Source organism: Rhodnius prolixus, unplaced genomic scaffold (assembly GCF_049639745.1).
Source record: "Rhodnius prolixus isolate KJV_2025 unplaced genomic scaffold, Rpr scaffold_2, whole genome shotgun sequence".
Lineage (NCBI taxonomy): Eukaryota > Metazoa > Arthropoda > Insecta > Hemiptera > Reduviidae > Rhodnius > Rhodnius prolixus.
In genome coordinates, this window is record NW_027411592.1 from 14713831 (window position 1) to 14739703 (window position 25873).

Genomic DNA, 25873 nt, shown 5'->3' on the forward strand with positions numbered 1-25873 from the left:
TTGTTCAGAGCACCTATGGTCCATCGGTGAATGAAGTCGAAACTTCCAATACGATGAGGTTTGCTGAATCGACATCGAGTTCACATCGCGTAGTTAGCATGCAACAAACGACAAGAGTTGTATCGTATGATCAGAAAAAAGCTGCTGTACGCCAGACTTCGTTACCTACAAAATTTGTACCAAAGGGGGAAGCCAGATGGATGAGTGACAGCGAATCAGAAACGATGTCTAAATCAATAGCAGAAGAGAAACGCTTACAGAGAGTGGAAGAAATGAGGAAAAGATTTGGTGAAAAATCTTCCCAGAGTTTAGTAGACTTGAAACCTGGAGAGCCACCTACCTTTGAATACGCACCTCCAAGAATTCCATCCGCTGCATCAAGTAAGTGTAAATAATGGCAATAAGTGAAAGCATTAATTGAAGAGTCAAATCTAAAAACCTATTTTGAATGGACAGTTATTCAATAGTGTCCACTCACAAATATGTCAGATGATTGACAAATCGAACATAATTTATTCTGCATAAGTCATGTCTTCAATTTTTGCATTTTTTTTAAAAAAATATTGGTTTATAATAGAAAAACACGTCACTTTTCGCCATACCATTATTATAACATAAAGTTAAGAAGAAAAATCATTTCCATTCTTTACGTTGACCATTTTATTGAGAAAACAAGAGAACATATATCTTTTGTATTTATCACGAATTTTTGTTTCTTTTAGTTTACTTGAATAACATGTTTCCAATTATATTTTCTGCAGCAGTAGCAGGAAAACATTTGAGTGAAATGGGTTCGGCTTTTAAAACTAAAGCCCAACAATTTGTATCTGACATCGTGACTGATGTGAAACAAGAGACTAAACAAAAGAAAGCACCAATTTTAAAGAAAAGAGAAGATGAACCAGAAATTTATAGAGAAGAGACCAGGCTGGCAGAGCATGGTAAATTTTATTATATTACAGGTCGTATTTATAGTTTGTTGTCACTACGCACTTATTAATGGGCGTTGCCCCAACTAAAGACTGCTTCAGCCCAACTTTATGATGAAATCGTCTAATACTAAACGTCTAACAGGATACTGCATTTTCCGGTAATTAGAGTCAGAATGTTCCTTCTTATTTTGGGTCATAATAAATTCTCGTTCAAAACATTTTGGGGATCTCAGTATCAGCGTTCATAGCAAAACCCAACTGTGTCGGCACTGGTGATCATTCGTGGTTTGACAGTTTTCAGACAGTTTCGATGATCCTTTTTTTTTTTTTATGTAAAAATTGACTGTTAACCATTCTTAGTAGAAGAATATTTTAATATCGTTTTTCTAAACGTCGCTCTTGTAATATGTACATATTAAATCAAATTTGTATGTATAAATTTTAATATTTTAGAGATGTAAAGAGAAGTGGCTAAAACAAGAATCTACTGAATCTTACTAAAACACAAAGCCTCGAAATATTTCAAAAAACTGATATCTCTTGGTATAGTAATATGTGTGTAGAAGAAATATACCGAAAAATTGAGTGTATCTGTTGTGGTTAGCTAATCTTTTCGAATGAGTAAATCAAATAATAAATTTTCATAAATTAATGAGATTGCGGGATTCATTTAAACATTTTTGATTATTAAACTTGTCGAGGTAAATTTTTGCTGTTCATACTTTAATAAATACTGGAATGCCAGAATTCTCCGAGAAGCAGCTGGTAACCTTCCATTCCCATCCATCTTCCCATTTTGCTTCTCCTCTCATCGCCCAAATTGAAGGTTATTTTTCATGAAGATTGTACAAAAAATAAAATCCTCTATATTTAAAATTAACTACATAATTTTTTAGTTGTAACTGCTGTAAAAAACTTGTTTTAATAAAACAATTTCACAGGAACAAAACATATAGATCCCGATACAGGACTAATTTACTTTAAATATGATTTTGGATACGAGTTTGGTTTGGTACTGCCTGGTGAAGGGAAGGCAAAACCTGGTGAAATAAAAAAGAGATCAATAGGTCCAGCTGAAAAAAGATTTGATGATGGTTCTATTGAGGTACCAGTTATACACGAAATCACGAACGGAAGTGGAGCATCGAGAAAAAAACGTCAACAAATTATGAAGACTGTAAAATGGGACCCAACATCAGAATCTGAGATGTCTGATGGTGGAGAGGATTGGAGAAAAAAAGCAGCAAATCTTGGATGCATTCCGCCGAGAATTTCAATTCCTGCCAGTCCAAGTCCAGTGTCAGCCTCACCAAGCTTATCTCCTTACACTCCGGCTACCCACGAAACTACAGGTCAACTCTACTATTGGAGTATTGATGTGTGCAGCTAATCGTAACAGCTACTAATTTTTTTCTTTTTTTTAATCACCATTTTTCTTCAATACTGCTCACGTTTTGAATTTCACTTTCTTCAAAAAATGGACAGTATTAAAAGAAATAAGTTCGCTCTTGCTTTAAGTTTCTATTAAATTTGTTTCCGCTTCTTGTGCTCCTAAGATGTTCTAAGCATAACGTAATGATTGCTGAATCTGTTATTTTTTAGTTTTTTAATCATCTTATCTAACCAAATCATGGAAAACCTAAGGTTTCATTAAACTAACCCTTAAGTTATCGTGTGTTTTCTGATAGGGATGTTTAGAAAATAGGCGGTGTTAATAAATTCAGAAAAAGAAATTCAAGAGCAATAATAATTGTGGGTAAATTTACTCATTCTAGTGATTTTAGACAGATAAAACAGCAGTAATATAAAATTCAGATTCATATTTTACTGGTAGATTCTTCAAGTTGACAATTTAATATTTTTGATATTGTAATGGCCCAAAGTATTTTTTGAACTGTTCGCTTCAAATATTCTAAAATAATCAAACGGGATTTAAGACCAAATAGTATCCCTATAAAAAGATAATTAAAGCCGATTTTTTTCAAATTTGGTGTTTCGGTTACACTTTTAATCCTTTAATCATTATTTAACTATGAAGTCTAAACATCACACTTAAATAGATCTCTAGAAAAAACCCCAACCACTCTTCGTCCAGAATTGCTTTTAATAGAATTTTCCCGGAAAAGTGCTGCAAGTGAGTTGTTGATTGCAATAAATATACCATGTTTTTGACTCCTTAAAAAAAGGCCATTTTTCAAAATAATGATTTTTCTAAAAGCACTTTCGATTGGTCGAGTCCAGTGAAACCTCGGAATCTAAAATTTAACACGATTGCAATACTTTTGCTTACTTAATACAGATAGTAGAGAAATTAATAAATGAAAACACTTTCCAAAATCTCAATTTAATGAACTAATTTACTGTTAGTATTAAATTAAATCATTAAATAAAATTATATTATTCAGAATTTTAATTAATAAAAAACTTCATTATTTATTAAAGTTATTAATTTGTGCAAGTTAGAGTGAATACGTGAGGAGGCTAGAACACTATTGTAAGAAAATGTTTGCTGCATATTTTGTTTAGTTAAGAAATCTTTTACATCATTATCATCATTGAACAGGGAATCAATATGAATAATTAAATTCAAATGAGTTGGTATAGTAAGGTATATTAATAATAAATAAGTTGGACAACAGTTATGTACGGCATACTCTACACCGCATTATGTCGTGATACGAACATTGTGGGTTAAAATTCTAAATACAAACCTAGTAATGATTGAAAACAACATCCTAGTTAGGATGGGTTACAACAGGGTTATTAAATTTATTTTATGGCTTTTCATTTACTGATCTCGGTTTTTAATTATGAAAGGATTCGTCATTTTACATTCCTTCATGTTTTCAGAATATCTTAATGTGTTGGGCAATTTTATCATTAATAAAATAAAGTTCAGAGGCCGTCAGTGCATTCTAGCCTTAGTGCATATCAACGCTCTTTTGATAACAAAAAAAAAAATTAAAGCTTGCATTATTTTTTCATGAAGGTCCCAGGGCGTTATTTCCCCCCTTCACAAATACATTCTTGTTTCGTACACAAATACTTGTTACGTATGATCTGATTCAAATATCTTGCTTCATTTGTTAAAATTATTTTTTAAATTTATCGGTGATCTTTTCTGTTAGCAGGGCATAGCCAATGGACAGGCGGACCAACCAGCCCGATGCCGGCACTCACCTCACCACCGATAGTGTTCAATGCAATGTTACATAGCGAGCTACCAAAGAAGCCTCCAATGTTTATTACAGTAAATATCTTATTTATCACTTCATCAAAAAGGTGTTTTTAAGCGCCCATTTAACAATTATTTAATCAAAGTAATATGATTAATTTAAAAAAAAAAAAAACGCTTAATTTTAATAGCTGAATAGCAACAGCTTTATTTACTTTCTGTAGGCACTTATTTAATGAAGTCCAGTCCAACTATGTGGGACATGTAGGTTTCATTCTGAAGGAGCTATTGTTGAAAAATGATAAAAAGAGTAGATATATAAAGGTTTTTATTGCTTTCTATTAATTCCTTATTCAATGTTACTTTTTATTAAATAAAGTAATGTAGCAATAAATTTGCGTCGCTAAATGTGCATGTAAATCATATAAAGAATAGAAATAGAATCAAAGAAAGATCATATCAGTTAAAGAATGTTTTATAATTCTAAAATTTCTAGCCTCTGCGAGATATTGCTGTTGTAAGCGGGCAGACGGCAAGATTCGAGTGTATCGTTCAGGCAGAACCTTCCCCGAATATAATTTGGGCAAAAGATGGACGGCTCATTGAAAACTCGTTAAATCACGAAATTCAATTCAGAAATGGAGTCTGTCGGCTCACCATACCTCAAGCTTTCAGTTGTGAGTATATTTTTAGTTGCTATAACTAAACTATGATTAATTTACTCTCTGGGATGATTAAAATATTTTTATTTCAAAATTTACTGAAATCCAAAGTTTATACAAAGCTACAAATAGTTGGATTTCTTTAAAATTATATCCGAAATATGAAGAATTTGAATATTTTGATAAATTCGTTCAAAATGCAATATACATTTGCGTTCCAGATATTTGCAATTTTTTATTGCACTTTTTTTTGCTTGAAATTTTATTATTTCGTCATATTCAATTAATTTTAGATAACATAAATCCGGAGAATTCATTTAGTAGACTTTCATTCTCGTTTAGATCGTAATTTTGACTAATGGAAAAACTTAGAATTGGGGAGTGAGTTATCATTCTAGGAGTTGAATCCCAGTCAAAAAAATAATTAAAATTGCATATGCTTTTTAAGCTTGCAGTGTCTATTAAGTCTCTTAAAATGAACCAAATTGGTGGGAAGACCAATTGAGTATTCCAAAGTAGTTTAGATGATTACCTGTTGATTATTTTTTACAGTTTTGAGCAGATAACTTTTCTTTGAAACAAAGATCGTTGATGAAACACTTCAAAAAAGGAAAACCTACTTCGACTTCACAATTACAATTCATATTATTATTCTGCTGCTTTAGTTACTTCTCATCCAGAGGTCAGATTGACATGGGGGTGGTCTGGCCTCGCAAGTATTCATCCTTATGGATGAGATTTATGGGCACTCGACTTCGGGTCTTTCACGGATTTCTCTCGAGTCTCTTCTCTCTCTGGGCAATAACGAAATCATTAATATTATTTACAAATAGTATTAGTTGGTTTTGGAAAATAAAAAAACTTTATTATATCAGACAATGTAAGAGCGTTTGCTCTTATCAAGCTTAGACGTATAAAACTGAAACCGATCCGTATCACAACTGATCTTTAATGTCTTTTCTTTTTTTTTTGTCTATTAGTTTAATTTGCTCCTTGAAGTGTTTATTGATATTATGTGAATTTCGGCTATTTTGTTTACCTTTAGAGCGTGATACGATGTAAAAAAAAAAAAATGATCGACGTTATTCAGTTGTTTTAAAATATTTAGTCTTTAACTTGGTCAAAATAACACTTTCACGCCTAGATTGTTGTACCTACTCACATTTGAAAGAAGAAATTATGAGATATTCTCAGGTCCAAACTTCATATCTCTAGATTTGAGATAAATTCAAGCGTTGTTTTTTTTGTTTTTTTGTTTTTTTCAGCCTTACCGGCAAAACTGCTTTCCTCATCAGTAACTTGTAGGAACTTGGAAACGTTAGAGTATTGCTCATATTTAGTATTGCAGATTTAGTAAATGGTAGTTGGACGTTAAGCCCCGCCTGAAAAAATAGGCGATTACTTTACTTAGTATTGCAGATTCGGAATTAGTAATTTAGTAGAGTAATGCAGAATCTGGGTTTGATGGAGAGTACTAATAGCGCTTCTGTAGGCAGTACAGATCAGAAATAATTATCATTCTGTTTAATAAATTTGAAGACTACCACGTGTTTTTTTTTTTTATCCCCGCTGCAGTTCCAAATCCGTTTGCACATTTTTAACATATACATGATACTTTCGTGTACTAAAATTTGCTTCTGCTTTACATAGAGCAGTAATGTCTTTTCTTTTTCGACTCTAGCCAGTGTGAGATCTACGTTTTCTTGATAATGCCAGCCCAGGAATGCCCTAACTAACTGAATTGTATATTATCACCTGTCAACCCTGAAATATCCTGTGCTTTTGGAGAGCTTTCGGGGCCGGTTACCTACAGGTTCATATGTGAACAAAACATTTATACAATGTTCAGATATGTACAAAAAGTTTTTTTTTTCTGTTTAGATGACGCAGGGACTTACACATGTACAGCGACGAATAGTTTCGGAACACAAACAACCACGGCAACTTTACAAGTTCCAGGTGAGGGGAGAACTTACATATCATAATAATATTTATTTAAAATAAAAAACAAACAAAATAATGTAAAAAATAAAATAAAAATATAAATATGCTATAATATAGACTTAAGGGCTGTTAATAATATATATTTTATATACTGCATGAGAAACATTGAAAATGAAAAGCTTAAAAAACAAAATTTGTGCTTTAAAATTGATCTTATTGATAATGAAAAGCAAAAAATAAAAGTATGACATATTTTAAGATTTAATTTACGATAATAATATAAATTTTCTTTTTATTTAATATTTATTCCAACAAACTCAATGCTAAAATAGCATTGTATTTTAAGAAAATAATTTGGGTCTCTGCCACAACTTAACACTGCGCAATGAACACATTATCTGTTCCCTTAATGTAAAAGATGTTTTATTTATAATTATTAATATACAATTTAATTAAAACTCTCATTTAATTATTATGTGAATTCATAATATTAATTAATTTTTTAATAATTTTAAAACATTGTAAGTTGAAAAAAACGGTTTTTTCGTATTTTAAAACATTATTATTTCACCTTAAATTCTTGAAAAAATAAGGGAACATTTCAAATATATTTATTTTTAAAGAAAGTATTAATCATTTTCATTTATTTTGATCTATGTTTTTTTAAAGATAATGTGCAACAATATTGTACTTTTATTATACTGAGCCTTATTTAATAAATCATTCTAGTCAACAAGAATAATATATTGGTGGTGGTCTCTTTATTTCACCTTCAATTTTTTTGTTTTTCTAATTAGCATTTCTGATGTATCCAATCTTCTTTATAACAAGAATTTTGGATTTTTTATGCAAGTGAAACCATCTTTTTACTAGTCTTTCTCTGCCTAATTATTAACTAATAAGGTATGTATGACGGTGTTTGCTTTATTTATTTTTAATTATTTTCTTTCCTTTGAAAACGAACAAAAACAGGTTACGCAAGAATTGTTTGTCGAATCCTTGCTAGCGACCCCGCGCAGCCGCATATTCTCTTTAGCTTTGGGCAAGAAAAGGATTTATGACAAATAAAAGGAACTTTGTGTGATTGTCTGTTTTTGCTTCCGTTAGAATTAAACTAATGAAGATCAGATTTCATTCGTGCCCCTCTGATTTCGTGACCCTGACATGCTTCGTAATATCTCTTTCAACGGAAATTGAATCATCAGATCTGTAAGAGTGGTAGCTGTTCGTAAATAATAGAAGTTTAGTTAAATGTTGAAATAATGTGAAGAATTGAAATTATCAATTAAAAAAATATCAAAAATTAAAAAAAAAAAATCCAATTACATAACAATATTAATAGTTTCCTCATTCTAGCCTGAAAGATCCACTAGTTATAAACGTTGATTGATTCATTTTACATTTTGCTGCCCAGTTTTGAGTAGGCTCTAAATGTAGTTGTGGGACTAAAGTGTTTTGGTTTTATTTCGGGACTAGTTTCGTTTGAAGATTTTTATCGGCATACTATAGAGGCTCCTAAAAAGAGAAAATCTAAGAGTAGCCTGCCTGGATTTGATCCAGTCTACCTCCCTACAACCTGAGCTAATCCTCTCCCTGTTGTTCTTGTTTTAGTGTAAGTTTTTTTGTGGTGTTGGTTCCTAATTCGCTAAACACGATTGGATGAGTGGTGTGTTATTTAAGCTACTTGATAGTGTTCTGAATGCCGCTAGCTTTTTCTAGCTTTTGAGACGTTTGGGATTGTGAGGTTTTTACATATCAGTGGTTGTGGTTGTTTATAAAATCAGTAAACCATTTTCAAACCTTCGAACCAAGTTTTATGTTGTACCATGTCTTAGGACGATGAGAGTTTTAATTTTCTTAAACTAGTGAGTGAACATAATGGTATGGTAAAGGTTATTTAAGTAATTTAGTAGTTGCTTCAACAACTTGTCTATGTAAACAGTTAGTTATCTATGGTGCATAAAATATAACGTTACAGGTTTAGAAAGGAGGCATGGAGAAGTTTTTTTAGTTTAGCAAGAAAGAGCTGAACAATAGGAGATGTTGGATATCTCGTGATTAGTCCATCGTGAGATAAAAATTATTGTATCTAGTTTTGTTTTAAAGTTGGTCGTTGTATTATTGGGTATATTTCTTTTAGCTTTTAGTCAGATGTTCTCGGAACTTTTAAAAGTGAAAAGTGTCACTTCAAATGACCTAACACGTGATGAAGTATTGTCGTTCTTGTCATTAAGTATTGAGAATTTTTTATCAAAGATAATGTCCACATCCACTTTGTTTTTCGTTTTGTAAAATTTTGACTGCTGTTTGTTTTGACAATGTTTAATGATTGGTCTGATAGAAACTGATGGATTGCACACGTTCGTGAAAGTTTTTATTTTTGGATTTAAAGGATTCGTTGTTATGTATAGTGTGTTTTTCTGATTTTGGAAGGCGTTCAGGCACCAAAAGTAGACGTATGGACTAGAAGAGCTGAAATATACTAACAGAAAAGAACATACAAAAATAGTATAATGAATTGTTTAACACCTAACACTGATCAAGTCCGTAATTACTTAAAAATACCCAAAACGATTGATCCTATGCGAACGATACACGCCCAACATTTAAAAAATGTCTGCGATTGCATTAGAAAGAATGCATGAATTTTTATTTATCTCTAACCCATTTTTCTTTTAAATTTTTCTTCTTATTTAAATATTTAACGTATATTTCACATTTACACATTATTTCAACAATTTGGAGATGGATGAAAATCCGAAGCCGGCAGTAATGCGACAAACAGAAAATAATCTATGATGAATGAAGTCACTCTTAAAGAAATATGGGTATTTATACTATTTCTACTAAAGAAATCCCTTTGGCTGGAAAATTTCCAAATTAATAACATAATATGTAATTGCTTAGTCTGCTATGTTGCCAGAAGGATTTCCAATTTCAAAATGCTGGCAACTTTAAATACGATTTTACAATTATGGTGTTTATTAGTGATGTTTTTTTGTTTTAAATAAATGTTATTCCTAACACTCTTTTTTCTTGTTTGCTTTAGTAGAAACTAAAATTAACTATTAGAAACTAAAAATTTTACATTTGCATAGTGTGCTGTAATAACAAGCCTTCCTTTCTGATAGTGTTCATATTCCCATAGAAAAAAATTCAAACCAGTATACACTATTACATCTTTAAATTTTCTCTATCTTCTTCAGTTCTATGAATTTCTTCTTTCATAACTGAATATCCTTTTCTTCTTCATATGTTTTCTGGTTCTATTAGATTAAAATCTCTTTTTTTATATTACCTTTGATTAAACTGTAAATTTAATCATTCCTTACATCTTAAACATGTTAAAAATTACCACCGTATAATTTAATTTATCATATAATTGATCATTATTAATCAAAGGCATATAAAGTCAATTGGAAATATAGCTAAATTGTTGCACAGAATTTGAAACAAAGCCTATTGCAAAACTCGTCTTATTAAATCAATTTTATAATTTGAGTTCTTCTCTTGGAGTGAATGAATTGTTTTCATATTTGACATTTTCATAATATTGAACAAGTTCTAGAATTTTACTACTGGTAAGAAGAATTATTACTATTAAGAAAGAATTTTGAATTTGAGTTTTCTCTGGCATAATACGTTCTGAGGGGTCTTTAAGCAGGAAAAAATGTTTTTCAGAAAGTCTCTCTTTGTTTTTGTGTGTGTTTTAGTGATTGCATTAAATTTGTAACTAAAATTTTGTATATAAAAAAAAATTATTTATAATTTGTTTATTTCGTTAGCGATAAAAGAGATCTAAGAGGGGCTTAACGTTTTAAAATCCCACAACTTTTTTTTTTTTTTTAACTGCACTTCCTCTGTAACGAAAACTCGAAAAACTTGGCACATGTAAGATCTATAACTTGTATTTTAAACTTTTTTTAGAAAAATTAAATTAATAGCTCATCTGGGAAAGCTGAGTAGTTAGGATTATCCCTAATGGGCCATTTTAAAGTATAGTTACTTTTTTACAAAACATAATTGAAGATTAAGAGATTTGCAGAATCTCCGATCTTAAAATAAATATGAAACCGAAAGGAATTTTCCGATTTTTTTTTCAAGTCCGCTACGCTATCCTGAAAATATCTTTATTGATTAGTGTAATGGACTTTTTATTCATTTCTCTTTTCTTAGCAGCCTCTTACTGCTCACTGAACGCTGAAGAGTATTCTCTATTTCTCTATTCTTCAACAGAGGCATATGTTGGAGGCGGCGTATCACTTTTATTTTATTGTAATAAATTCAATATAATGAATACGCTATTAAAGAATAATACCGATCTTATATTTTATCTGAAGGATCATGAACATATTCCTGAAAGTCAATGGCTAAGAAAATTCAGTCATGTAGTGAGATTCTAGATCTTAACGTCTGAGATACTCAAGTGAGCAGAAATACTAAACCATTCATTTACATGATTCATTTCATCAGAACAAATTCTCATTAATGACCGTATTCCAATATTCTAACAAAGAGTAACTCTTTTTTCAAATATTGTCCCATTTTAGGCTGTTTTTGGAAGAAGTATGGCATAGGCTGTCCTCTAATGGAACAAATGTTGCTCAACCAAGAAGTTTTAAGAAAACCTTGAAAATAAAACCTTGCAGTAGCAGAAAGCCATATGATGAATATAAAAGTTGGAAGCACTGATTTGTTTAACATGTTTATCATTAAAAAAAAAAAAATCCGTGAGAATCTTTTTTTAGAGAGAGAAAACAAAATAGAACAAAATTCCACAGAGCAATGAGAGAATGTGTTGAGATTTATAAAAATTGCAGTTGGAAAATCACTGGGCTGGAAAATGTCCAAGTTTTCCAATTGATTTGCTGGAATTCAAATTAGCAACAATGTGTGTGAGTGTAACAACGTGTAACAAAAAGAGAGAAAAAGAGTGAGATAGGTGAATACAATTCTATAAAACAAACTTTTCTGTCTGAGACGAAAGCTCATTTTCGAGATTTTGTACTTAATGATACTCTGTAATTTCCATAGTAGAACTTGAGACTTTTATTTACTACCATATATCCATTTTGAGGTAAAACGAGGGCTTTGATGCAAAAAAATAAAATAAGTAAATAATCAGCTTTTACTAAAGATTCTAGAAATATACAAGCATCTTGCGAAACCTGTGCTTTTTTTTTTAGCAAAAGACTAAAATTTGCTGTTCATGGTATCGAAAATGAAATGCATGTATTATATGTTCCTAAGCTTAATGCTTCATAATTAATTTGATGCTTAATTAACCACAAGGCTCCAAGTTATGATGACAAAGCGAAACAGGTGAATAACTTACTGCAAAATATTGTTGCAAGTTACTATTATTATCTTAGTAACCATTTAATTTTCCACAATGATAAAACATATATCGTTTTTAATTTTTTACTGCAATCGCCAACAGATTTCTGTAATACACGCTAATTTCTGTAATTTTCAAACTGTTGATGTTAATTCAGTTTAAAAGAGTGTTTTTCTTGAATATTTGTTGATCCCAGACTTTTAATCTTTGCAAATTGTCACAATAAGTAACGACACTACAAAGTTGAGAGAAAGTAAAGTTAATTATTCATAACGAAAGAATAATACATTTTCCTTAAGATTTTTTGTTTTTGTTTGTTTTCATTAATAAAGCAAATCATTTATTTTAAATCTTGAAAATTTAATCATTTTTAAATATTGTAGTAACTTAATCTCTCACAGTCTCTATCCCTTTCATTGAAATATTAATTAATTAATTTGCTTCGAATTTATGTGCTCTTTCTTTTTGTATGTTAAGAATTGGCAAGTGCACCTTAAAAATGTGATGTAAACATGATGGCAAAGAGGGTAAATCAGAGAAGTACTTAGAATATGATGTTGTTTGAATGTATTTGTTTATTTTTAATTAAATTAAAAGCGTCAACATCTGAGTTCATTGGCTGTAAGCCTTTAATAGTTACATTTCAGTGTCAGCCTCTGGTGATGTAAAAATTATGCTATAATTTTACGCCTAATGTTAAAATTTGTGCACCAGAATTTAATTTTCAATGATCGGACCTGATAGTAATTGGGTATTCTGATAAAGCTGCACTTTGTGTGTGTGTCTTAACTTTCTTTTAAACCATTAATTTAGTCTCATACTTGATGGGTAAGCTAGGTTTTCACGATAGCTAAGGTATCTTGAATTTACATGTATTGTAGATCTTGTAGTAACGATTTAACCCTTCCTTCTCGTGTAAAAAAAAAAAAAAAAAAAAACTTGCTGCAGATAATTGTATTTTTTCTAGCATTTGGGTTCTCTTTTAAGATGATTACTTTCATGTACATCTAAATATAAAATTTATTTGGCCATTCGACAGAGTAGAGAAGGTTTCCTAAAGTAATCTGAGGGGGGGATTTTTCGTGAATTTTTATTAAATTTTCTCTTTCTCCAGGCTATTTTTACAACATATTTGTGTCCTACTTCACAACCTATGAGTAATATTCTAAATGATTCACCGCTAAAATCTCTGCCAAAATATAGTTCTGGTCTTTTTCTTCTAAAGTACACAGAGCTATTTTAAATTCCCCCTCACGGTTGGATTATGCACTTCTCATTTTACATTTACTTCTACAAATATTTGTGATTTCTTATAAAGAAAAACTGTACTAATTTAGATTTAGTCATGGGCTGTAAGCTTTCCCCTAGCTTGTTAATTGTTAAAAATAATTGCAATGCAAATTAAGGAAACAATTATGTTAATATCAAGTATATATATATATGTATGCCATAATTTCCATTTATCTATTACGATTGTAAACTACGAGTAATTAATACTTAAAATTTAACTATAATCGTAAATAATAAATCTTAGAAGATGACATATTAAAGATCTACGTCAAACCGATTATGAATTGAAATAAGTGAACTAAGCGAAATTGTCTGATAAAATAGCTGATTGCATTTGATTGTATCTTATATCTGGGCTTTCTATCTAAGAAGTTATGTACTCTGAATTGGCATCACTATTATCAATATAATCTTATAGGCAACAACCAATAAATAATTGGTATATTGCTATAATAAATAACCAATTGGTAGATTACCCCAAGAAGTAATGAAGGATATAAAGGGAATAGCCCTATAATGATATTCCATCATTCGTATATTCTTACTAAGAAGGTGTTTGAGGGCTGAACTATTACCTTTGAATACGAGTATTTGCTTTTTACAAGTCAAACATTTATAAGATCTCAACCAAAGATGAAACAGAAGATTAAACTGAATCAATCGTTAAAAAAGACCAGCGAAATAGACATTATTGGCCATATTTGACACTCCATCTTTCGTCCGGAAAGGCTTATTTGTCTGAATCCAGGCTTATGCCCTGAAATAAAGTTTAGAAATAAATTCGCAATAATTTTACAAAAAAAAAAGTAGGGGTTTGGAGGAACTATTAAATGACAGACACAAAGCGAGACAAAGTAAGCTATAATTGAATTTTGAAAAAAAAATAAAAATTTTATTACTTAGAATAGAAAAATTCCATATTAAACATATGCCATTGGAAAAAATGAAATCTAAGTTTTCTTGAAAACTGCTTCAATGTTTAGAACGAATCGACGTTTAGAGCATTGGTAAGATAAAGTTAAGACCTCTCTATGAGCATCATATGGCAGTCGTAAATATAGGTTTCAAACTTGAAGAAAAATAAGAGGATTGAAAGCGCTCAGAACAAGCGCATTCCAATATTGAAGATATTCTACAATACCTCTAATCTAGAATCTACCATCTAATGATGGTTACTTTGTTAGGAGGTAATAGAAAGTAATGTTTATAAATGTAACTATTAAAAACAGCGATGACTTTTTAAAGAAGGATTGAAGCGGCTTGGCTTGAGACGTTTCAGTGTCTAGAATGATTACTACTATCTTGTAACGGTTCTAGTGTCAACGTTTAATACAAAATTTTAAAAAGAACTTTAGTAAATACTTGATAATAGACCCTCTAGTCTTCAAGAAACACCGAAGAGAAAGTCAAGACATTGCTTTGGCATTTAGTCTCTCAAAAAGTCCAACTTTGTTAATATGTATTATAAATATCTGTGATTAAACGACTCAATTAGTCAGTCTGCTACGTTTAACGGCAGAAGGCATTGTAATTTGAATTTCAGAAGGTTAATAATTAGATATAGAAGTGTTGCTTGCTTTTTGAAACCATCTCAACAAATAAATCTAGTTATGAGTCACATAAGTAAATCAGGTCAGCGTACACAGCTCACTACATATTACATATTGCACAACACTTACCAAAAGAGTAAGACAATATTCAGCATCTTATAATCTATTTATATTGGTTGTAGTCAGTTGAATAGATTAACTGATCTATTTATTAACATCCTGCATAACAGTATAAATTTGAACCTAGATACAACAAAGTTGAAATTTCGATTTAAAGTTATTATTGACTTTGGAAATAATTTCTAACATAGAAATTTGTTAATAATGTGGGAACAATCAGTCTTTATTTGGCTATACGAACTTAAATATTTCGTAATCTTTCAAGTCGTAGAGTGGTAACGGAAAAAAAATTTAAATAACTTACCAGAAAATGACTTTTAGAAGAATAAACTGTCAATTACTGGCGAATAGGAATCGGATGGGTAGATTTTCAGCTACGTAGGTAAAAAGTAATCATAAGAGATTGAGAATTAAAATAAATAAATGAAGACGCATTAAGAAATTCGAAGGAGGATCAAGGTAAATAATGAAATTTTATTGTTAGAGACATTAAAAATAACTATGGTCAGCTGTGTGTGTGGCTTTAAAAGTAGCTAAAGAAAATAAATTAAAAAAACATTATAAATATAAAATCAATGTTTTTGGCTCTAAGTCCAGCTACTGATCAAGCATGAGGGAGAAGGACTGCTAAAAAAATACTTCACTACAAACAACTCAGCTCAAGAAATAAAACTAGGATGTTTTCTCTATTGTTTTCATTAAGAAAGTACAAAATGTATCCAAAGATATGTTTTTTCATTTTTGGGTAATTATTTTTGCCTATTCATGTAAAATACACCATCCACCAGACACCATTAATTTAATATATGTTACAATAAATCCTAACCCAAACAAATATTACTGTATAATATAAACCTTTGGACTTTTATTTAATCTGAAAATTCAATATCAGTGTTTTTACATGATGCGTACTCCTTTTTTTTTTATACAGAAGTTATACAATAATTTTAAACACAGAAAATTGAGCTTAATAATGGTAAGCACGCTTATTGATAAATGTACTAGTACCACTTCTGTGGCACCTGATTACATCCTCTTCTACTCAATGGCCCACTTCTTATCAGTTAAAAAATTGTAAAAATTTAGGGAGAACAAATTTTTTTAGGAGTTTTGAGCCTCCAAAGATATCTTCAGATATCAAAGAAGAATCGAATTAATACTCATTGAGTGTTCAATTAATAGAAAATAATAGTCTAAATTTTAAGGAGCTAACATAAAATGCAGAATAAAGAGTAAACCTATAGAAAAACTCCGTCTTCTTGTAGGAAATTAATTATTGTATATAGAAATTGAGTATTTCTGTTCATGTCTGGATATAATTAGCCAACAATCATCCATTAATTTCAAAATACTTGACAAGATAGTTAGCTTTCCGCCAGTCTCATTTATATTTCTCTTGCCAATTTTTATAAAATTGCCAATTTTTTTGTTAATGGTCTAAAAATATTCTTGATTGCATAACTCATTTAATAATTATAATAATAATAAAAACTAAGATTAAGTAAGACGTCCATAAATAGTTATCATACCAGGTTTAGTAATTACATCCATTATTATTTTCTATGAATTGAACGCTCAATGAATAACAATTCAATTCTTCTTTGATATCTGAAGATATCTATGAAAGCTCAAAACTCTTAACATCTTATTTTTTTCTCCCCATTTTTTGTACCTTTTTTAACTCATAAGAAGTGGGCCATTGAGTAGAAGAGGAGGTAATCAGGTGTAACAGAAGTGGTGCTAGTCTGTATTTATAACTAACTCCTAGCCTCCTGTTAGAATTTTTGTTTTTTTTTTTGTTTTTCTCACAGTTCCTAAACTAGCTGCGCTCTATTATTTGAATTATTGCACTTTTAAGTTTTAATATTATTAAGCTACTACGTAAGATAATTTATAGTTTGGAATAAATTTTGCTCTGTAAAAAATAAAAGTCCAAAGGTTACTTTTGTAGAGTAATATGTAATATTGTAGAGTATGGAGTAGGGTATAATACGATATATATTAAATTAATGGTGTCTGGTGGATGGTATATTTTACATGAATAAGCGAAAACTTTAAACTTTTTTTTCTTTATCTTATTTGCAAAAGCTCAACTCTTTATGATTGCATCCATCATCGTTATGATTGCATTTTATGTGCAGTAATGATACCATAATTTTGAAATGTGAATGAATGCTTTACGAACAACTGAATCAAACCTAAGGGATTGTGACTTGTTGCCGAAATAGCTGACTTTGGGCAACCTGAAAATGAAGACTTAAATTGATCATGCAGGACCAGGTGATTTCGAACAAGTCTTGTAAGAAATACAGTTTATAGCAAGAACAGCTTTAATAAATGCAAGCTGTGTAATGGTGCAGAGGAAATCGTAGATTATGCCACGTGAGGATTAGTTCAGTGGTCCCATACGATTACTTGGCCAGTCACAAATATGGCAGAAATTATCCAATAGTGATTAGTCAGTGAAGCCAGTTAGGAAAATATGTATTCCCAAAATATATATTATTGAGTTTCCCAGCTAAGAAGGCTCGAAGACTAATAGAGTGCTTCACAATAAGCCGAACATTTTATGCTTTTGAAGTTTAGCAAGAGGTTGGCTTCTCACAGATATAACAGATAATATAGCCTATTTATCACGCTGGATCGAAATATCCAAGACTTAAGAGGAGAAAAATAAGGAAGTTTAAGCACTCTCATTTGAACTTAAGAAACCATATGGCCTGAAGCAGGTTGTCATTGTCCAGTCATTCTGTCGATGAATGGCCTGGTGCCTCCGTATACTGATGAAAGTATGAAGTTCCTTGAACTTGAACCCCATAAATTGGAAGTACTAAAGACGTAGCAAAGTAAAGACACGTAGCAAAGACAAGTAGCAAAGTAACATGTTATTGTTTGGCAGCACATGTTAATAATAAGAAAATGCTTAAATAAAGGTTTAGAAATTGTGATAATGTGGCCTAATAATAAGAGACCCTTCAAAAGCAATATTTAATCCTTTTTCCACTGAAATGATGATAGAATTTCTTTTTTTTTTTATAACTATTATCTGAAGTGCCAAGTTTTTTTTTATTTATAATCGTGAGTAACATATATATATTTAAAACTTATTATTATTATTCACATTATTGTGAGATGAATCCATTTGCTTCATTTTAATATTTATTTTGTGATCAAGATAAAACAATCTATTGTTAACCACTTACTCGACTTTTTCTAAATAGATACATACTTTAAAAGAATGCGTAGTTTTAATACCTTTGATAAATCCTACAATTAATTTGAGATCTACATTATCACTTACACTTTTTATTCGAAATTCGAATGATTAATTTTTTTGCCGCCATAGGCTAGAATCATCTTTCTAGTCCTATTCTTGTCTTTTATAATTATTACTTGAACATTGCAAAGCGGAAAGTGTGCAGGTGCACTTTTCTTCATGCTAGGCTTCATTTCTTGCCTTATTCGCGTGATGCAATTGATAAAATACCTTACAAACAGTGGAGGTGGACTAAGGCACCCCTTTGCTAGTCAGATCAGAGCAGCTCCGTTTCTTTCATTTCTGAATGCACTTGCTTAATCACCTGCTGTAAAGGGGATTGGATGATACAAAAAAAAGTTGGCACACTATACAAATTTGTTTAAAGTCAGCGACAAACAATGTCTACCGTTTTAGGCCGTGTTTAATTCTGAGAATTTTGACTTTAAGAAGGAAATATCTTCCAAATAGTTGAATTAGATCGTTGCTAAAGTATGACAAAACCTACTTTAACCAACCAACACGAACATCTTAATAATATTACATCAGTGTTATTACTAACACGAGATTGATGGAGAAACAAATATATATGTTTTCGTTGAAAGTTTATGAGTAGGATGTTCATTTTGTGTCTCTAATTATTCAATTAATTCTAAATTAGAATTCGAAATTCCTAACATTTGTGAGATATCTAATAATTTTTTCCGTATTTTGAGTGATTTTCTTTCATTAACATTCATATTCTAAAATAAAATAATTGTTATTTGAGATTAGTGTCAGTTTTTTCATATTGTTTATCCCAATCTGATACAATACTACTTCAATCCGATTTCACAAAAATAATATTTGATCCTGGCTAATTTTTATTCATTTTTGCTGCTACAGATGAATGGATTCCTGCTTCATTAAATTGGGTGGAAGATGTCTGGAATCCTGTTGAGAAAATTGGTAAGTGCTTTCTATAATATGTAATCACAATTAACTTTTATTCATACTTTTTTTGTCGACGTGTTTAGGTAGTAATTATTTATTGCCAATTAATTTGTAACCATTTTTTTGCTAATTGATATTTAACAACTGTTTCCTCGTTAAACCCTAAATGTTTTTTCTTTTGATTCTTATCATTAAAAATTTTCTCTAATTTAACAATCTTTTTTATTATTTATTGATTTTGAACATGCTAATGTTCAATTAAATATTGACGGATTTATTATTGAAATATTTCTTTACTGTTTAAAATGTATTTCTCTCGCTGAATCAGTTACATAGTAATAAATATTATCCATTCTTTACTTTATTCACTGCACTACACTTAAAATAAACACAAAATATTTGCTTCTACCAAAATAATCTAACGACTTTCAAATGACATATTTTGACACCGTTATTTACGATCTCAAACCCTTGTTGCATTTTTGTCTCTTTCCAGTTGGCAAAATCTGTGCTTAATAATATTTAACTTAAAAAGCAGAGTGACAGTCTTGGCAGCAGAGCGAGCGTTATAAAATAATATTTTTAGTCTAGGAGAGTACAAAATGAATTTTCTAACTTATCGTAAATGCACATACAAACTTTGGGAGGAGTTGTAATGTTGAAAGTGCATTTTTTAAAGATAGATTTCAAAATATGATGTAATAGGGCTTTTTTAATGCATATATTTGTTGTTAAACCATAAAATGTTAGGTGTTTTAATTGGGAGAAGCATTTTACTTTTGCCTTTGGAACCAAAATTATTTACTACATCTTTGTACCATTTTTAAGTCATAACTTAAAATTATTCTTATAATTGCCCATGAGTTTTTTTCATTCGCTTCAAAAGTGAGTGTGAATTGTTCTCTAATTAATGACAATACTGCATATCACCGAACGTTCCTATGTAGGCCAGGAGTAACTATAGACGAAACTATTTTTGGAGGAAACCAAATCTACTTCTGAACCTTGCATTGCAAAGAAACTTCTTATTAAAACTGTCCGGTAGGGCAGTTGTATAAGGGTTGATCGTCAAAAAGTGCTCGAAAAAGCGTATCGTTGAAAAACTCCCAACTTTGACAATTTTTGTCTCTTTTTCTATAAAAGATAAAATTCCCAAATTTTCTTTAAAATATAGGGCAAACCACTTTTATAACTGTAATTTTTTTGCAACCGCCTAAACGCGCGAACAAATTTTCATGAATGAGATGTCATTCGATTCGGAATTTTATGTAGATGTGCCTTTTAGGGGTCTAGACGCTGTACATCGAATCGGAGAGGAGTACGCCTCATGTATGTGAGGCCACCTCCAAAATTATTATTACTAATAACTAAGGAACGGATTTTTATGTATTTAAAAATGCCAAATATTTAATTAAAATATGCATTTATTTTCGTCAATTATGTGGAAAATATGTGATTTTCTTAAAATATTTTCTGGAATATTTAAGTAAAATGGACATTTTTTTTTTATGAAAATGGAATTTTTTGGGGGGGGCAAGTTATAATTATTTATACAAGAAAAGAACATTTTTACAATTTATAATAATTTATTAGGAACAAAATAATTTGTTTTTACAAGTTATAATGATTTATACAATTTTTACTATTTATAAAAAGATGTGTTAAATTTTCAATTTTGAAAACTTCACTCTTCGAAATTGTTTGCAACCACATGAAATTTCAAATGTTGGAACGTAAAGTGACGACGATCTGGGCGTAAGATGGACTTGTAACGACTAAAATCCTTTGAAATGAGGATTTTTAAGTTTGTGGAAAGGGATATCTGCTCTAACCAAAGCCCGACACAGATCTGTACTCAGAATAGACTTACTTGATGATGGAGATGTAAGGAAGGCTTGATAGGACGTCCTCTCTTTCTTTCTGTTTTTATTCTCTTTGTGCGATCCGGTGGCAATATGTTGGGTGACTTGGGAACGTTGAGAGCAAGAAACGCGCTTGTCACAAGCTGTGCAGTACAAAATGTCTCCATCACTTCGAAAAAGTTCTGCTGGAAACTCGCGAAGATATTTAGCAACCAGTTGATTGTTTGAGGCCGATGTTCGTGGCATTTCACCCAAAAAAGAATACACTAAGTGACCGAACGAAATGAATTGGACACTTCAACGAACGAGCTGAAAGAACAGACAACTTCAAAGAACTAACATGTGCCCGTCACTGTTTAGCAGCATTCTGTGTAAATTACAATAACCATTGTACCCACTGTGATTCACAGCCCTACAGTCTGTGGTTCACAGTTCCTGTCAACCACCTCCCAATTATGAAAATATGCCCAAAATGAAAAATATGAAAAAATATGTACATATTTTGATTAAATATGTAGAAATATTTATTTATTTTAATCAAATATGTATAAATATGCGATAACATCCAAATATGTGGAAATATGAGAAATAAAAGTAGACTCAAACGGCTTAAAAAGTGTCAGTATGAATACTTCTAGTTGAAAAACGTCTGTAAATTGCCTAGAAAAAAATATGTAAATACATACGCATCCGTTCCCTACTAATAACTCTGTAAATCTTTGCCCGATTTTGATAAAATTTGGCAAGATGATAGAGTTAGGGCTCCCGTAAGTAACTTTAAAGCGACGTTCTGCAAATACTCCTACGAAGGGGAAGTACAGCAATCGTTACAAATGGTCGACGCGTGAATAGATTTTCATAAACGAAGTCATTGGAATCAAAATTTTGTTTAGATTTGTATTTAAGAAGTCTCGACGCGGTGCCTCATAAAGAGGAGAGTTTGCCCCACGCAAGTACAGCCTAGTGCTGCACGAGACCGAGACGAGGCGAGACTTTATGCAGTCTCGGTCTCGGTCTCGGTCGCTCAAGTCTCGGTCTCGTCGAGATATCTCGGTCTCGGTCTCGGTTTTTTTGAATTTTTGTTTAAGTATTAAAAGCGGTTTGCTATTAATAATCTTTTCAAAAAATTTTATTATTTTCTAATAATTATTTTGATTTATATATTGGTAATGAAAATGTGTGTAAAAGAAGACAACTACTTACACTTCAATGCATCATATATTACTATTACTGTTATATATCTTTATATAATTTCAAAAAGATGTTAAAAACGCGCCAAATGAAAGACCCAAATAACATATTTGCCTCCTATAACAAGTCGATTCGTGAAATAAAAAATACACCTCCCAACAAACTTCCCGCTCCATTAGTTACGGCTGTTGGTGAAGATAAAGAATCTGATGATTCACCTTTTGACGACGACGACGACTGCATCAATATTTTTGCACCATTTGCTCAAAAATCAGCAAATATCACCGAAGCATGGAAGACAGAAATAATTAATTACACCAAATTAGACCAAGCACCAGTAGACGTTGACATATTAGAATGGTGGAAAACACTTGAGAATTCCTTCAAAAATTTGTCTAGAATGGCGAAAGATATTTTTAGTATCTGTGCAACTTCAGTGCCATCGGAAAGATTATTTTCGCAAGCTGCGATGATAATGACCAATAGAAGATCTTCTCTAACTTCTGACTCAGTAAAAGCTCTTTTATGTATCAATGCTTGGGCAAAGTTTATCTTAAAAACGAAAATTTGTGGCAATATTTTTTAGGTGCATAGATAGTTTTTTTTTTCAAATTCATTAATTCACTAATTCTAAAATATAATTCTAATAATATCTAAGTTCAAAGTATTAGATTATTAATAGTGAAATTTATGAAATTGAATAAATGAATGATATGATTAGTGAATTTATGTAAAAATTAGGTAATTCGAAGGGGGCCGCCACGGTAGCCGAGCGGTGCGAGACCTGCGAAGCTAATGTGTATTGTGGTACTGGGTTCGATTCCCGGTCTTAGGCCTTGGATTTTATTTAATGGTTAATTTGAGAAATTTACAGTAAAGCATGTTTGCTAGTCGCCTCCGTCCGCGACACCTAATTGGTAGTTGGACGTAAAGCCCCGCCTGAAAAAATAGGCGATTACTTTACTTTGCTTACTTTATTTATGTAATTCGAAGTCAAATAGATGTAGTAATATTGAACATATATAATAAAATCGTATCTTTTAATAATTAATTCAATACCCGTAATGATTATTTATTAATAAAGAACGCAATTTTATAATTTTGTAGCTAAAAATTAATATTTGAAAAACCGAGACGAGACCGAGATTTCTCGACGAGATATATATCATGTCTCGATCTCGGCCTGGTACACCGAGACCGAGATTTGTCTCGTTTCTCGTGCAGCACTAGTACAGCCAAAACTAATATTTCTATAACGCTTAGTCTGATTTTGACAAAATTTAGCACGAAGAAGTGAATAAAGCTCCCAACTCTATTCTAATGCGCCATCGAGCTCTTACGCCTACTAAAAAGAAGATAAAAGTTAGCTCTATAACTGGTATAAATTGCAATGTTCTTATTAAATTTGGAAGGAAGAAGTGGTTCGAGCTTTACTGTGAGACATTAAAGTGGAAGTATTGCAATCTTGCGATGTTTAATTTCTCTTTGCCTTGTCAGTAAGAAGTTCAGTAATCGCATTTAATTTTTCTTCCTCCTCTTAAACGAAAGTACTGGAATCGCAGTTTAATTTTGGTATTCATATACAAATTCCTTCCTATTTCATTCGAAACATTTTCCCAAGACAAAGGTTTTTTTTGATTCTTTGAAGACCGCAACTATAAGCATTCTTCTAAAATATCTCTCCTGTGGTAGTTACGGTTCCAACTTAATATCATATCAGGATATAATGAAAGTATTGCTTTTCCAAATGTAAAGAAAATCTGTAAAGCAGATATGCAACTTTGCAGAATGGACAAAAAGGAAAATCTATCCAAAAGGTACAAAAATCTCCCTAACAAAAACTTACAGTTTAAAAAGTTAAGTATTGATTAAACACTAAAAGGTAGACAAATCAGCAAGTACCTATCATTTCATTAATTCTTCATTAATATCATTGGAGTAATTTTACTGTATTAACTTTTCATTAATATTTTTTAGAATTTATTAGATTCACAGACCGTTATGCTAACCATTTCATTCATAATAATTTTTTGTTATAATAATCATAAAATGTACATTACATCTTCCTAAATAAGTAGGCACTATATTTTTAATTTGTGATTAATAGTTTGATTATTATAGATTATTAGATATTACAGTCAATCTAAGTTAAATGGTGTGCTACTTCAACAAATCTTTTGTATGTGAACATAGCCAGCATTAGGGTAAATGATATCAATGAGGTATTAATGAAATGTTGGATACTACTATTTGAGTACCTTATAGCGTTTAATCAATTCTTATTCTTAACTTTTTAAACTGTAAGTTTTTGTTAAAGAGTTAGTACAATAAAGTTAAGTTGATTTAGGATCTTTGTAAACTTCTTTTTAAATAAAATATAAATAAAAAAGAATATTTTTCCGACCCAAAAGCTAAATAAATGTAATAATAAATGGAAAAATCTGCAATCTCCCGTTTCGGAATCTTCTAACTCTATAGTAGAAAATATTATCATTCAAAATTAAATTGTGCTCCTATGTAATTATTTAAATTTTGCAATTTTAATAAACACCCATTCAACGAAAACAATTTCTTAAATGTTTAAAAAATTGTTTGTTGAATAATAACCTACATTTGCAAATTTTTATTATGTACAATATATTATGAACGTTTTAAAAAATTTGTCGATACTATCATGCGAAAAGAATTTGTAACGTAGAATTTTATATTTTAAATTATTATAAAGAAAAATAAGGTGCTATATTGAGGTTATTTTTGGATATAGCATCAAGTCTGTCCTATTTCCGCAAGGTCTAATATTTTGATTTAACAAGAGTTTAATAGCATTAAAATTTGCTTATAAACATGAAATAATAAATTATTTTAGCCTGGGCTCGGAATCAACCATAAATTAGTATCGAAATATTCTAATTTAAATATTTTTTTAAAAAAGGAAGTGCCAATAGTTCGGTTAAGCAAATATAGACTGAAGGACAACGAACCTGGTAATTCAAAGGTTTGGCACAGGTGCAATATTATCTTTTATATATATATATATATATATATATATATATATATATATATATATATATATGTTTGTGTGTGAGAGAGAGAGACCGATAGAGGGACGAGGTTGGAATACCTAACACTCCTGGCAAAGAAGAAAAAGGGAAATTGTTTAATAACATTTATTTGGCCTCGCATGCTCAATCCGGAATGCTGGAAGTGAATCAGACAGAATTCAGTACTCGAGAAGTTCAACCATTTAATCGTCGGTGAAAAGGAATTCCGAAGTCGATTCTCTAATTGTATGAAAAACCTAGGAAATACTTCATGCTAGTTGATATTTTGAAAGTAGTATTCGCTTTTTCATCAAGGCAGACTTTCTATCTTTACATTTCAATAATAATATAATTAATAATACCAATAATACAGATTAGCTCAGTGTTTAGAAAACGGGATTCTCACGCGGAGAATCCCCAGATACTGGCTTTACCTAAGAGCCTCTTACAGCTCCATAGTTCGGTGAGTGATCTCGTTACTGTTTGTGATTAGACAACACTGTTCAGTAGTGCACTGAAAAAAGCTCCGGGCGCTAATATCTTCAGATATTGATTGACTCTTCTTCAATTAGAAAAATA

The 25873-nt window shown here is 30.8% G+C and overlaps 1 protein-coding gene across 1 annotated transcript in view; it reads left to right on the forward strand.

Moving 5' to 3' along the window:
- sls (sallimus) overlaps positions 1–25873 on the forward strand; it is a 256723-nt gene that overhangs the window by 58112 nt on the left and 172738 nt on the right. The window contains exons 38-44 of the mRNA XM_074118099.1: positions 9–381; positions 762–941; positions 1874–2284; positions 4064–4182; positions 4604–4784; positions 6651–6728; positions 19153–19215. Coding sequence (XP_073974200.1) covers positions 9–381; positions 762–941; positions 1874–2284; positions 4064–4182; positions 4604–4784; positions 6651–6728; positions 19153–19215 — 1405 coding nt within the window. The remainder of the gene's footprint in view (positions 1–8; positions 382–761; positions 942–1873; positions 2285–4063; positions 4183–4603; positions 4785–6650; positions 6729–19152; positions 19216–25873) is intronic.